This window comes from Plectropomus leopardus, chromosome 12 (genome assembly GCF_026936395.1).
Source record: "Plectropomus leopardus strain MGB_pleo_1.0 chromosome 12, ASM2693639v1, whole genome shotgun sequence".
In the NCBI taxonomy this organism is placed as follows: domain Eukaryota; kingdom Metazoa; phylum Chordata; class Actinopteri; order Perciformes; family Serranidae; genus Plectropomus; species Plectropomus leopardus.
The window spans coordinates 33558686-33574036 of NC_142187.1; the positions used below are offsets into that span (position 1 = coordinate 33558686).

The following is a 15351-nucleotide window of genomic DNA, read 5'->3' on the forward strand; positions in this document are numbered from 1 at the left end:
TTCACTGCATTTTTGTCCCATGTTTTTGAAAGAAATCACACCAACTTGCTGTGTTCAAAGGTTTAAATATTTGGGAAAGTTATCCAAAAGCAGCACAAGTAAAGTGATGTTTTAAAGGGTTAATTACAAAATGCATGTCACTAAAAAAACATACTAACACACATTTTATATTATGATATCTTGCAAACACAAAAGACAGCGCTGGGGTCACCACATTAGGCTTTATTTGGACTTCATGTTTACAGATTTTGTTTTTTTTGTGTTTGTCTGTGTATTTAACTACAGCAAATGTGCGATTCTCTGAGTGCCCGGGCATTAAAGTGGATTTTTTTACGCCCTGGAGAAGATATGTGTTGTTTTTTTTAATCCCCTGAACAAACTACAGTAATTACAGCATAACATGATGTAAAAATAAAAAGTTTTGGAACCACTCAGATGGCTTTGTCCTTTATTTCGACTTTAGCACCTTTATGTAACTTTGTGTAAACAGACTGTGAGCGAGACAAAAAGAGAGAGATTTCTTCTGCAAACTGAAAAACAATACAAAATAAAAACTAAATAAAGCGTACAATTATTTCCGTACACATTCAATAATCATACACCTCTCCTCTGCTGTGGGATGTTTCTGACTGTCTTTTGGTTGGAGGTTGCTGACCATAGATCTAGAATGAATAGAAGTTAGAAATGGTATTGCGTGTCTACGTGTTTGTGCGTCAGCTGATGGATTGTTTTTCTAAATTTACCTTCACCTGTGAGAACAGGATACGCCTCAGTGCCTTACACCCAGTAACGATAATGACCACAGAGGTTTGCTGACGGCTCTGTGTGTGTGTTTTTACGCTTCTTGTCACTCTATGGGTTCTAATGCTGTGGTGCAGAGCGGCACAGTTCCTCACTAGCATATCCAGCGGATGAAGCGCTCAAAGAACGCCGCGTTGTTCAGCATGGAGTAGTCGCTTCCTCTGAAGATGGCGGAGGAGTCTCCTAGCGACACCTTCCGCAGCACCTCTTCGTCTGTCTCCGTTCCCATGGCGATCACCGTGGGGACACCCTCGGCTCGCCTCATGGAGGTCACGCCCTCGTCCAGCTGGTCGAGGCTCGTGATGCCGTCAGTGATGAACACGAAGGCCAGCTCAGCGTTGCGACGAGACAAACGATCTCCCGTCTACAAAAAAAGAGGAAACGTTAAAGAGGGACTGTTCTTTATTTATCAGAGGAGAGGACATTTTTCCTCAACCCTCTCTTCACCATAAATTAGTTATTAGATTAAAAAAACAACCTTTAAAGTGTGAAAGTTAAAAATTAAACCAAATCTTGGAGTAGAAAAAAGTGCTGGTTGGTACGTGGAAACTTTTTATTTTTGGAAAAAATGATACATAAAATAAACTGATTTGGATGAAAAGTCATTTTATAAGCTGTTTTTTTGTCTTTTGGGAAGGAAGTGTTTGTTTTACATGTGTCCAAGTACCGTCAGAAATGTGAAAATCCAACCAATTTCGATTTTAAAGTTTCTTGCTATGATAAATGGTATATTATTTTTTTACTTTTAAAAGTACTTGTATGTCCCATCACTTGTTTGAATCCTGTTGTCATTTAAATAAACCGTTTCACTGGGTTCAGGGTTTTCCAGTTAGGCAGAGCTTATTCACATTGTTTACTAGAAAATATGTTTTATTATTGAGTATTCATAATTAAACTTTAAATGATGAAATTTTAAGTAATTTTATATTCACTAACTTCTAAAATCGAATCACAAACTTTTGAGATCCAACATAACTAACTTCTTGATTCAACATACATTTATTATAGGCAAAGTTTGCAATTTAAAACATATTATATTATCTTTTAAAACATTAAAAACTTCAAAAACTACTTCACGGGAAATGAAACACCAAGAAAATGGAGGTTTTATGGTGCATGTGCTAACGGAGATTTCACTGCAGCACAGGTGCATGGTTTTTTTTCACTGCAGCACAGGAAGTCACGCCCAGATCTTACTGAGCATGTGCTAACGGAGGTTCGTATGTCTGCAGCTTGGCAGTCCAAAACAAGCACAAGTGTTTTTAAATACCTGAGGTTTCACCATGTTGTTGACAGCATGGATGATGGCGCTGCCCAGAAAAGAGGAGGAGTCCAGGTAGGTGGTCGCCGCCAGCGCGTTAGAGATCAGCGTGAGGTTGTGTGTGAGCTGGAACTCCACCTGCTGCTCTGAAGGTGTGCCGTACTGCAGCAGAGCGAAACGCGCATTCCTCTCGTCCTTCGGGCCGCTGGCCAGGGTGAGGCGGCGAGCCACGTTCTCGATAAACTCTTTGGCTCTGCGGTGGTTCTCCAGGCCCATCCTCTCCGAACCGTCCAGCAGGAACACCACATCCACCGGCCGCTGAACGCAGCTAGCCACTGCAGGCTCTGGAGGAGACACACACACACACAAACACAAACACACACACACACACACTCACAAGTTTTAAATCAAACACGGTCTCAGAGAGCTGCAGCTGGAACACAGATGCTCCGAGGTAAAAGCCAGCAAAAATACACCGTAAAATAATATTCTTTCATAAATGCTATTTCAAGCTGATTTCGTCTAAAACAGTGATACTCAACTTACAGCCAGCGGGACAAATCTGGCCCCTGATAGGGTGTCGGGCGTTGGGTGCTCCCCCCCAACCATTTTCTAATTCACAATAAAAACAAGGTGATGCACACTGGGAATTGATTTTGTACTTTCAGTATACATAAGGCGGCAGAGTGCATGAAACAACATCAGAATAGAGCTCGCTGATCAAAAAAGTGCCAGTGGAGTCCTAGAAATGTCCTAAAATCCTCGACACTTTGTAATATCCTTAAAATGTGCCAAAATCCTAAAAAGATTCAAAAGTAAGAGAAAGATCCCCGAAACCTAGAAACTTCTGAAAATCTCCTTGAAATCTCTCAAAACCCCAGAAATGTCCTAAAATCCAAGACATGCCCTAAAATCCTAGAAATGTCCCAAAATCCTATATATGTCCTAAAATCCTCAAAACGTCCTAAAATCCTAGCAATGTACTGAATTCCTTCAAAACTCTTAAATCTCACAAATGTCATAAAATCCTCAAAAGATCCAAGCAAAGTCCTAAAATCCTTGAAAACTCTTAAAATCCTAAAAATGTCCCAGTAACATGTATTGGCCTGCTGCGACTGGCCCCTTGGCCTCCTGTCGTTTTGAAAAAGTGGCCTCCGGGCAAAGCGAGTTGAGTATCTCTGCTCTAAACCTCATATGAGCAGAAATCACTTTTTTTTCAGTTTGCTCTATGAGTTTATTCTCTTGAGATTTAAAAAACGTGAATACATTTCACAGCAAAGTTCACATCAGCAAGTTTCAGTCACAGAGCTGCACATTTGGTTAAAGCCGCTCTGTAGTCATTTTCCTCTAGTCATCATACAAGCCAAGCCACATGCAAAAAAAAACCATGCACCAATCAAGGGCATAACATACAATGTTTCCTTCATCGCCAATGCCAAGTCAATTAACCAAACATCCACATACACCAACGCCTGACTCATACAGTACACTGTGACATGTATAAACCCAGATATTTTCCACATGTCACGGCCTTTTCACCAGCATGACTCATTCACAGAAGAAAAAGTAAAGGCCGTAACCATGGATATGTGCAAAACAGCAAAAAAAAATGTCATCAGAGTGATTCAGCGAGCTCGTGATTCACAGTGGAAATGAGGCCTCATCAAAGAGCCTCTGTACGCCAAACAGGAGCAACATGAATGGCTCTACAGACCAATCTGCATCCAACAAATGGACGACATCCGCTTTCCATGAGAACGGAAAACGCCGCTCCACTGAGGTGGAAGAAATGATATGTATCATATTTATAACAGACATAGTTTTCTGAGAGGCAGCTCCATGTACGTTAGAGGAATACTTCATTCGCAAAATGACCATTTATACATAATTAACGCAATGAATTTGCGATGAAAACTTAGCTTTTCTCACATGTCCCCTTGAGGAACAAAGAATCCAAAAAAGGCAAATGTTCTTAATAATTTGAAGTCATAGAGTGCTGCAGGGATGACGTTTTTTGTAGGAACATAAGTTAATGTTGCCCTGGTTCGCTTACCAAAAAGTCTATGGGATTTTTCCATTGGATTTCAGATTTCTGCAGAGAATAAGCTCAGTTGTTGTTTATGACAGAAAAAGAGAGAGTTGACTAGTTGCTCTGTAGACTATAAACAAACGTTGGTCAAAAACTTGTGTTGGGTGCTCATTGAAAACGGGAACCAACAGGATAAACAGGAAGGAAATCCTGGCACTCCAAAAATGTTGTGCTCGCCATCAATGTTGCTGCTAGCGTTTGGTCGGATGGCTGTAAGCATTTGAACTTAAAACAAATGGAGATCGCTGCTGTGCGGATTTTGGCTCCAAATGAAGTCACCAGCGCAAGATGGCATCTGGAATATTTGGCTTCATTTTTGTCCGGATGATGTAAACGGATTTGTGTCGTCCATCTTTATATACAGTCTACGGTCCAATCACACACTCTTGCCCAGGGACGCCACTTGGCTGTGCATGAGGCTGTATATACTGAGGTGCTGTTAACGTTTTAATGAGATGCATGTTTTTTGGAAGTACTGAGTATACGACCGGATAATTCAGACTCGGGTTGTACTGGACAAGTTGTTTGAGAGTTTGCAAACAAACATTTTGATAAAGTTTTGTTACTGTTAAACATGGACCACGTCTACGTGAATTGATGAAAAATGTTTGCTTTCTTTAGATTCTTTGTTCACCGTGGAGGCATGCGATAAAAGCACATCATTTCCTGAAGAATTCAAAGTATCGTGCAGAGAGAGTGAAATATTCCATCATTTTAGAACTGTTCTATGAGGAGTGGGAGCATCACATTTTGAATTTTGACCACATAGTTGTACATAAGGCTGCTCTGAAATGCGGACAGGGGCAGCTTCATATCATGCAATCCTTTTGCATCAGCCCAAGGGTATATTGCACTCGTAGAGTTTTGAAAAAATGCCCACACTTTGAATAAAATCTACTCTACGTCCAGCGGTAAGCTTATGAGTTATTGGCGTCCATAATGGCGAGGTAGCATGGTTAGCATATTAGCATTAGCAGAGTCCTATGGCTTTCTCTGGGTCTCCCATAATGTCTCCATAGACATATTTGAAGGAGTCGATGAACAGCTGGGTCCACTGCTGCCTGTCCTCCCCCTGGGCGAGTTTGGCTCTCTGGGCTGTGTACGCCATGGTTGCAACGCCAACCCCGTACTGCTGCTCGCTCAGGCTGTTCAGCAGGCTGGTCACACCCTCCAAAGAGGTGGGGACCACTGAGGGGTTGCCTTCCTCTGACAGTGGCTTCCAGGGGAGGGGGGCTTGCCCCGCTGAGACGCCCCCTCCTGAAACAAGTGGGCGGAATAACAGTGTGGGCGGGGTCCCACAGATACGACGCATCAACACAGCCAGCAAAGAGCCGCAGCTACACCGAGCTGCACTAGACTGCAAGTTTGACCTTGTTTGTTGGTGTAAATTAAATGACTCACAGCAAAGGAAGTAAAAATGATACAACTGTTAAAAAAACAACAACACACACTGACCTTAATTTAAGCCACAACATGTCAGTCGCTCAACATAGCGCAAAGGCGTCAATATGCTCCAAACAAACTAGACATCAGTGTTGTCATAACACGTCGCCTGAAGGCTAAAATGTTTATACCTGTTTGGAATAAACGGTGGCTGAAACGTTTTGAACAAACTGCACATTCAAAACGCTGTGCAAATTCAAAAAATACATGTGCATTAATGTAAAACACAAATGCAAAATGCAATAGTCACAACAGAAATACAAAATGCAGAAGTCATAACACAAACGCAAAAGCTGCAACATAAATGCAAAATGCAAATGCTGCAAAACAAACACAAAAGCTACAACACTAATGCAAAAGCTACAAAACAAATGCACAAATCTACAAATGCAAAAACTATAACAAATGCAAAAGCTGCAACATAAATGCAAAATGCAAAAGCTACAACAGAAATGCAAAAACTGCAAAATAAATGCAAAATGCCAAGCTACACATGCAAAGCTACAACACAAGTACAGAGATGCAAGGCACGTTAAAGTGCACAAAAGTTTGGCGCAGTGCTCTACTCAATGGTATTCATAATGTTGGATTCGGCTGGACACAAAATAGTGATGAAAGAAGCTGTGTGAAGAAGGACAACAGACAAAACATTCTCCCGAAATCCAGCGCTTTTTCAGATGCTGTTTGCCTATTTGGCAAATACTTCATTTGAAGCATATTCACGCCTAAAAGGGGTAGTTCTGTTTTTTTTGCTTATATGCTTATAACGTGGGTTTAAATGCTGAAAATCTTAGAGGAGTAGACAATAAGTGATAAAAAATGTTTAAAATCTTACCTGATTTACAGGGGAGATCAGGGCATACGATGACAGGATCTACAGCAAAGATGAAGACAGAATGTCAGAGAAAAATACCTTTCTATATCAGCTTTATAATCCAGCTTTATAATCCACTAGATGAATTTAGGGGTGGGCGATATATCGAATATACTCGATGTATCAATTCTTGTTCCATGTGTGATATATAAAATGACTTTATTGTGAACAAGTATAAATTGTTGCGTTGTTTTTAGTAGCCATAGGTGTTTTGGTTCTCTTGCTCTCTTCTATGGCTCTCTGTCTCTTACAGACACACACACAAAACAGGGCGTTTGCAGAGCCTCAGACAGTGACCATTTAGTCACATTTTGTGACCATGGAGCACTACTGCGATTTGCAAATACTATAAATATATGAACTGGAGAGCTGTTTTGTTGCCCGCTCACAGTGAATAAAGGCACTGATATTGATATCTGTTCAACTGTCTGCTAACGCTAACATCCAACTGTTGAACAGACGCTTGGAGTCCGCAGCAAAACCATCGACACATCGGGTCTGAGACGAGCCAGGTCCTTCAAACTAAAAGCACCATAGGTCCCCCTTTGATTTATTTAATTATAACAATACTTAAAAAAAACATCATAATAAAAGTACTTTAACTTCCTTGTAACCCTATTTTATTAAATGTTATTATAACAGTTGTGTATTCAACTTCACTGTATAACAGTAGCTACTTTATTTAACTATATTATAACTGCAGATCATTCAATAATGTTGCATTTTAGTAGTTAACATTAGTTTAAAGGACATATCGAGATATATATCATGTGTTGCGATATAACCTTAAAATATTACAATATTATTTTAAAGCCATATCACAGAGCCCTAGTTGCACTGCACATCATGTGTGCTCCTGTAGTGAGTCTACCTGGGCAGAGCACCGTCTCAATCTTGTCGATGAACTCATCGGCCACCAGGTCTGCAAAGCGCTTCATGCCCAGCACCCGGCCGTCCTTCTGGCAGGCGATGCTCTTCAAACTCTCATTCTCCTCAGCCTGGTCGAACATGTCTCCGATACCGATGGCACTCACATCGACGGACTCTCTGCTCACACAAAAACAAGCAATGAGATGGAACGGTTTTCTTCCCCACAAGTGCTAAATCTCACGGTGCAGCCACAGCGTCAGCCACCTGCAGAGGTAGGTGAGCAAGGAGTCGTCATCTCTGGGGTCGAAGCGTCCGTCTGTGATGACGACGACGTTGACGGTGGCTTTGGCTCTGCGGCTTTCCTTGATCAGGTTGTCGTAAGCGTACTTGAGAGCAGATGGAGTCCAGGTTCCTCCAGCGATCCACTCCAGGCGCTTCACTGCATCCTGAGCAGCGGAGAGGTCAGCATGTGAGAGACGTGTGTGTGGCACATGGGTTCATACAGACAGGGGCGGGTCAAATTCCAACACTTTCAAGTACGTTTTTTCAAGCACTCACTATATTCAAGGATGAAATTGTTTTCTCCACAAAAATCTGTTGCAAGAAAATTGTGCAAATTTGTAAATGCATGCCTCCAGGGCTGAAAATCAATTAGTATCAACTAGTCAACTGCTGCTTCTTTACTGCCGAATCAAAGCGCAAAACTCGTGCTACGGGCTGACGCTGCTCTGGTGATTTTCAGGCTAGCGAAATATCCCGGCGTCAACTTTTTGCTGGTGTTTACCAACTGACTGGTGCTCATATAGCATTAGTAAATAATTGTGACTGTGCTTTGCTCTCTAGTTGAAAACATTTATATGTTTCATAAAATAATTTATCCTCAATTATATTCAAGTAGTTTTTCAAGGACCAATTAAAAAAAAAAAGTCAGGGTGATGAATTCATGTACCTTAAGCACCTCAAGCACCTTGTGCAAACCCTGATGATGTGAGGTCAGAACCGAGGAAGTTGCCTCAGTTTTTACAAAGGTGCTCCTACATGAGGTAAGCTTACTGTGGCTATTTTGAAGACTTCGGCTGATTTTGTGAAAAATAATCGCAGTCATGGTTGCGCACTATATGAGGGAATATCAGCCATTGTAGCCGTTTGACTAACTGGTGTGTTTTTTTTCTATAATAATGGAGGTCAATGCTACAGAGAAATAAGCAGTATGAAGCTTGACTGCACAAACAGGACTTTGTTGTTGAAGAAAAATATAAAATATAAAATATCTCCAGCCTTATTCTTTAAGATGCTGTGTATGATTGATAAAAGTTGGAAAAACAGTGAGACACATGACTCCCATCTGCTCTAAGTTTGCAGACAGCACATCAGCCCAAATTAATTAAGAAACATCTGGACTAATAAAGAAAAAGACAAAACAACAGTCTGTGCTACACCCTAAAAATACACTTCAAAGCAGTCTGCACACGTGTTTGTGTCTGAAACCTTGAATGCAGCCAGTGAGTCGATCTTGGGGTCGTTGAGCCGGATGGACTGGAAGGTTCCGTTGTGACTGTACTGAACAACGCCCACCCTCGTTCCTGGGAGCACACCAAAAAACATGTTTAAACCAGCTTCTCAGCCATCTTTTTAAGTGTATTTTGTTGTTATTGCACAGACTAATAGAGTGCTGTAGGGTGGACGTTATTTTTTGTGGAAGTTAGCGTCACCCTGGTTCCCTCATCAAAAAGCCTGTGGGATTTTTCCATTAGATTTCGGGTGATTGCAGAAAATAAGCTCAGTGACAAACAAATGTTTGTGATGATTATTTGTTCAGCAAGATTATCTTCACAAATTAACTCCACTTTCAGAATTTGGAAGCCTAAATGCCATCACCACAAGTAAGAAGCTAACGTTAAAAAACAACTGCCTTACATTTCGCATGATTTAACATCGCCACCAAAACCAGGCCGAAAAGCTTTGTTCAGCGTGATGTCCTGTAGTCTCATTTAACCACCTTTTTTGACTTTTTGAAACCTGTTTGCTCATCTGAATGCAGCAAAAGAAAACTAATAATGATCTAGATTTTGGAAGGTTGACTCTTGGATCACTTTTCTTCAGACGCTTTTCAAAGTATTAAAACATTTGAAGCCTGAATGAATGGGTTTGATTTCTCCTTCAAAAACATGCTCATTGCTCCAGAGTCTAATGAGCAACTTTGCTAGAAATGTCCATCAAATTGCAAGCTTTTGTAGATTTAATAAAATATTTTTTAAAAAGTTAGGGGGAAAATATCCTGGAAAACTTTCACAATCATTGTTATTTTTAAGCACCATCTTCTAGGTCATTTCAGTTTTTCTTTCATTCATAACTTCTGTGGTAATTTTAAAAAAACATTTTACTAATTTATTGCAATTTTTTTGTAATTTCCTCTTAAGAAGCTCATCGCCTTCTTCTCGTGTTATAAAAAGAATCTAATTTGCTCAGGTTTCAGAGTGTTATCAAAACTACCTCTGTGAATCGTTCCTGCAGCACTCTGTTCTGCAGTCATTTAAGAGGAGAGCAAACGTGTGCATGAACAGCTGAATGTCTACCTGTGTCTGACTGGGGGTCTTTGGCGAGGGATCCCAGTCTGTTGATGGTGTTGATGACAAAGTTCTTCTCCAGGGTGAAGTTAGTCAGACCCACAGACTCTGAGCTGTCGATCACAAACACGATGTCCACGGCTCCGCAGCGTTTCTCACAGTCTGCAGACAAAAACACAAACTGTGACGATCCGACGGCCTCTTAGAGCGTGCTCGGATCACGAATGCAAAGACGGCAGTGAGTAAACTCACCACAGCAGCCGCACGTTTCCCTGATGTAGTTCATAACATCACATTCCTGCAGGAAAAAAACAAATTACATGATTATATCCATCATGTTTGATGATAAAACAGAGGTTTGACGAAATGTTCTTCCCTCAGATTACAGCAAGATAAAATCACCAAGAAATGGTCAAGAAGTGGAACCACCAAAGGCCACCAACATCCACTTTGGTTAAACAAACTTGAGTGAAACTTTAAGTATTTAGTAGCACACTTACACCCTAGATGGACATATTAATGAAAACATGTTATGGACCGCAGACTATGACCTCGCCGGCTAGACTGATCTGATTCTGTACGGAAAGAAAACATATGTTTTGTGACTATAGCTGATCTATCGATGTACATTTATTTTATTTTTCTTTCATTTTATCTTATTTATTTACTCATTTATTATTTTAATAGTTTACTCATTTCTTTCATTTGTCTAATTATACCCTTTTTCTGTATTATCTTTTAAATGTTTGTCGATTGTAAAATGTTAATAATAAACATAACATGAAGACATAATTGAAAGAAAAAAAAAAGCAAAGTTCAAGACTTTACATGAGAAACCTGTGCATAATGTGAATATTAACACTCCTCCCACTTGCTCTGCGATGTATATAGTTTTGTTTGGTACCAACAATAAATGTCTGTAAAACACGGCAACTAGGGAAGGCAGTCGAATTTTCATTTTGAAATTTTTATGTCTTTCTGTGTAAAAAATTGGATTTTGATTGAAAATATCCTTCACATTATACACTGTCTTGATTCATTAATATACTTTTTAAAATGTATCTGTCCTTGTGTGCGTCTTCTTCTTTACCTGCTAACTTGTCTTTTGGCTTGTACTTTTATTTATTACCTTTAAATTCTTGCATTTTGCTGTGATTTATTATCCCCAAAACAGGCTTGAAGTAAAGTTTTATTTTATGGTAAATCTCCTCGCTGCCAATAACTATATATATATATATATATATATATATATATATATATATATATATATATATATATATATATTTAAAAAAATAAATTGAAGTCCTTACAGTGAGGCCGGGGTCTCCCTCGGGTCCAGGATCTCCCTGAAGAGAAAGACAATACATAAAATCACATCTTGCCTCTTAACTTTGTTCAGTTTGGGATTTCTAGCAGATAACACTAACAGAAAGCAAACATGTAAAAACAGCAGCTTCGGTTGGCATTTCTTCGCTGGATGCAGCTCCCTTTATCGTAGGAAAACACCTGTATTTGTTTGTTTTCCCAGTGTGGTCTTTGTACACTTACATCACGCCCAAGATCTCCTCTTGGTCCTCGTAGACCGGGTTCACCCTGAGATCCTGGATCACCCTGTTGGAAAAACAAAAATTAGCATCTTGAATCTTTTGCTCCTGTAACAGCACACACCAAACTACAATGAGGTACTCACTGCTTCTCCTGGAGTTCCTTTATCTCCTGGTTCGCCCTTCTGACCGCAGTCTCCTCTGCTGCCACGAGGTCCAGGGTTGCCTGGGTCTCCTCTCTCACCCTGAACGTCAGCGGGGGAAACTTTTGTCAGCCCGGTGTGTCACTACATCTGGCCAATGTAAAGAGAAAAGCTCGTATACGTTACCGATGGTCCTCTTGGTCCAGGATAACTAAAACCAGGTCTTCCAGGGTCTCCCTGAACAGAGACAAAAGAGACAGTTTAGACAAACTGCAGCTGGCACCTAACCACCGATGCCGTTACCGTGATGTCATCAAAAGCACATGGTGGGATGATGCACAACAGCACGGACTGTCACGATTAGACAAAAAAAGTCACGGATAGTTTGGTTTAGGCAAAAGAGGCACATGGTGAGGTGTAGAAAACAAACAAACCCACACACATCCACACGGGTGGGACTAATCTGCCTCCCCAACCAATAAGCACCTATAAGCGCCCTTAAAATACGTGGTTACCGGGGTGGTTATTTCCTGACCCTGTCCTACCCTGTTCCCTGCGCCCGCACTCTCAAGTGATGCCGCCTGTGGGCGTTGCATGTGGATGCATCCGTTGCCATCAGGCCGTCCGCCAGTGCATGATAAGAACGCAATCGGTTCTGTCGCCGCATGTTTTCATCTGACGCTGTCCAGCAGCGCTCCAGTTGCACATGGAAGGTTGCTTTTGGCGTCACTCTCGTACGTCGAAAGCACTGACCATTTTTTAGTGCCATGAAATTCTTATTATTAACAGGCATTCAGGGTATTTAAAAGAGTCTGATTTACCTCCAAGCAGGTATAAAGATGTCATATCTAATCTTGCTGGTGGATATTAAAGTCCGTGCCATCAGCAGAGAGCGCATCAGAAACCGATATGTTTAAATATGTTTAAAAAGAGTGACGAACGGCTTATCGGCTGATGCAGACTGCTTTTACACTCACAAACGCTCACTGACGGTCCAACACTGGTGTGTCAGGGCTTAAATATGTGTATAGACACGAATTCACCATATTCTCCATGACTTCTCTACACTTTTAGGTAATTGTATTTCCTTATGTAGAGAAATCTGGGTGTGGCTTTTTATATAATGTATAAAGTATCAAACAAATTTAAAAAAAATCAAGCAAAGGATCTGAAAGCTGAGTCCAAATCAAAAAGAGCTTTGATCCCAACATGCATCTGATAAATTACACCGTTCGCTCCTTATATAGTCTCAGAAGTATAAATTTGACTTTACACAGACACAGAGACACATACCTTTGGTCCAGGTGGTCCAGGTTCTCCTCTTGGTCCGGCATCACCGGGGTCACCTCTGGTGCCCTACAAAACAAACAGAGTTCATGTAAATGAAATCAGGTAACATAAGTTTTTCAATATGATTCCCAACTGAGACCCTTAACCTACATTTTTTCCAGCCTCTCCTGGGGCCCCCGGTGGTCCTCTGGGGCCCGGCAGCCCGTTGTCTCCCTGTTCAGAGGAGAAAAAGTTGACTGCAGGTGCAAAAGAAAGTCTTTATGGTGTTCAGATAAACATTTACACATTATAAAGATAATACGGCTCCTCTCACCTTCGCTCCTGGCTGTCCGATTTCACCTGCGAGTCCTCTTGTGCCCTCAGGTCCCATTTCACCCTGAAACATAAAATCAGCTCTGAGACCCCCTCGTGATGGAAAAATGCACCAATTAGCTCGGGGCAGCAAAAGAAAAGTATAAAGAGTTAAATGCATCTAACTGTGAAGAACAATGGCATGCATTTAATGTTATGTTCAGGGGCCACATAATTCTGGGGGCCGCTGCTGACCTGCGGGCCACACTTTGAGGCACTGGGTGCATTCACATGGACATGAATAACCTGTTTATGATCCGGTTTTTGAAGAAACCTGTTTGTGTTTTTGAGCATTTAACCCTCTGAAACATGGGAAAATTGGCTTCATTTATTTCAAAAACATGGGAAGAAACTCAAGAAACTCAAGAAAAAATGAGTGAAGAAATTAGTAAAAAAAAACACAAAACAAAATAATTCCCTGAAAAAAAAGCCAAAAAGGGGAAAGTTGAAAAAAAAAGAAAAAAGGAAATGACCTGGCTAAAAATGCTTTAAAAGTAAGTAATAATTCTATTTTAAGTAATTTTCTGAATTTAATAATGTCTTGCAATTTGTGAGAAATTTCCTGCCAAGTTGTCTATTGCCTTGTTTTTCCAAAAGAAACTGCATCAATTTGCTCGGGGTTCAAAGATTTAAATACTTGTGAAAGGCGTCTGAATGCAGCACAAGAAAAGTAAAGGCAATCAAACTTTCAAGGAGTTAAACAACATATTCCCTTTATGACAACCCGAATATGCAAGCTGGCATACTCTGACAGAAATTGGGATGAATACACAGAATATGAATAACTTAATTTCTCTGTGTTCATGTAAACTGTATCCCAAATATGATCATAACCAGGATAAGCCTCATAAACAGGCTGTTCACGCACATGTAACCATTTGATTTGAGCTCATGCAAAAAGTTCACAGTACAGAAATGTTTTCACACTTTGGCGACTTTGTGCATTCACTCATACCTTGTCTCCCTTAAGTCCATCCGGCCCTTGAGCACCTTTTGGCCCGTAATCTCCTCTTCTCCCCTAAAAAAAAGGGAACAATCAGAATAGACAAAATGCAGGCAAACCGTGATGGAGAACATCAAGTTTTGTGTGAATCAGATGTTCTTACATCCCCTCCCCTAGGTCCTGGCTTTCCAGGCACTCCCTGAAAAAAACAACACACAGGTGAGCTATATGATGCATACGACAAGTGTGCATGTATTTCTGCTCACAACGATGAGTCTTACTGGGTTTCCTTTCAGTCCAGGGTCACCAGGTGATCCAGGACTTCCCCTCTCTCCCTGTGGAGGAAACACCAGAGTTTAACCTTTCACCTTCGACATTCCTCAAACTATTTAACATGACGTCAGGTCTTATATCTGTCCCAGCCAGGGTCTTTACAGCTCACAGCAAGAGGAATTTTAAACTTTTTTCAATGCTGCTCAGTAAAAATTAAATAGCAATTTCACTATGGCAAAAAGTTGAGGTGAAAAATTGAAAGAAAAGAAAAAACTGACACTAATTACTCAGGTTTAGGGAGCTTTTTTTAATCACCTTTTAAAAAACTTTAATATCAAAAATGACTTTTGGGTGACAGCACTGTATTTTTTTGTGAAATCTTTTTTTTTTTTAAAGTCAGCTATTTTTTGAAGATTTAACAAGGCAGTTTCAGTAAGAAAAAATCACAAAATATTACCCTCTTATATCCTAGCTTTTTTTAAGACTTATGAATGCAACAATGCAATTTCAGTAAAAAAAAAAATCCTAAAATCTTACCTTCTATGTTTTAGTACTTTTAAGACTTATTGCAAATTAATTTATGACATTTCAAGAATAATTAAGGCCTAATTTTTAAGATTGGTTAATTCAACACCTTTTAAGACTTTAAGCCATCCCATCCAGCTTACCTTCGGTCCAGGCTCTCCAGGTGGGCCAGAGAGTCCAGGTCTTCCAGGGCGACCGGGATCACCCTGAAGGTAAGACACAAGCACACACACACAGGAAGTCAGCAGAGTTTAACCACAGGTCGGATGACTCATGGATTGTGATTTAAAGGTCCAATGTATAAGATTTAAGGGGATTTAATGGCAAAAATTGAATAAAAAATAACAAGTACGTTTTCTACAGTGTGTAATCACCTG

General features: G+C 40.4%; 1 protein-coding gene across 4 annotated transcripts in view; it reads right to left on the reverse strand.

Annotated features, from left to right (window-relative positions):
• Positions 1 to 202: 202 nt before the first annotated feature.
• col6a2 (collagen, type VI, alpha 2) overlaps positions 203 to 15351 on the reverse strand; it is a 33793-nt gene continuing 18644 nt past the window's right edge. For 3 of the 4 annotated variants that reach the window (XM_088085890.1, XM_088085889.1, XM_088085888.1), the window contains exons 14-32: positions 15118 to 15180; positions 14458 to 14511; positions 14340 to 14375; positions 14189 to 14251; positions 13196 to 13258; positions 13033 to 13095; positions 12886 to 12948; positions 11779 to 11829; positions 11596 to 11694; positions 11454 to 11516; positions 11216 to 11251; positions 10158 to 10203; positions 9915 to 10067; positions 8827 to 8921; positions 7603 to 7784; positions 7340 to 7515; positions 6430 to 6468; positions 2072 to 2406; positions 203 to 1165 (exon numbers count right to left, since the gene is read on the reverse strand). In XM_088085890.1, the coding sequence (XP_087942016.1) occupies positions 896 to 1165; positions 2072 to 2406; positions 6430 to 6468; positions 7340 to 7515; positions 7603 to 7784; positions 8827 to 8921; positions 9915 to 10067; positions 10158 to 10203; positions 11216 to 11251; positions 11454 to 11516; positions 11596 to 11694; positions 11779 to 11829; positions 12886 to 12948; positions 13033 to 13095; positions 13196 to 13258; positions 14189 to 14251; positions 14340 to 14375; positions 14458 to 14511; positions 15118 to 15180 (1950 nt within the window). In that variant the 3' untranslated portion in view covers positions 203 to 895. Of the gene's footprint in view, positions 1166 to 2071; positions 2407 to 3271; positions 5409 to 6429; positions 6469 to 7339; positions 7516 to 7602; positions 7785 to 8826; positions 8922 to 9914; positions 10068 to 10157; positions 10204 to 11215; positions 11252 to 11453; positions 11517 to 11595; positions 11695 to 11778; positions 11830 to 12885; positions 12949 to 13032; positions 13096 to 13195; positions 13259 to 14188; positions 14252 to 14339; positions 14376 to 14457; positions 14512 to 15117; positions 15181 to 15351 lie in introns of those variants that run through there. The other variant, XM_088085891.1, reaches the window with a different exon arrangement.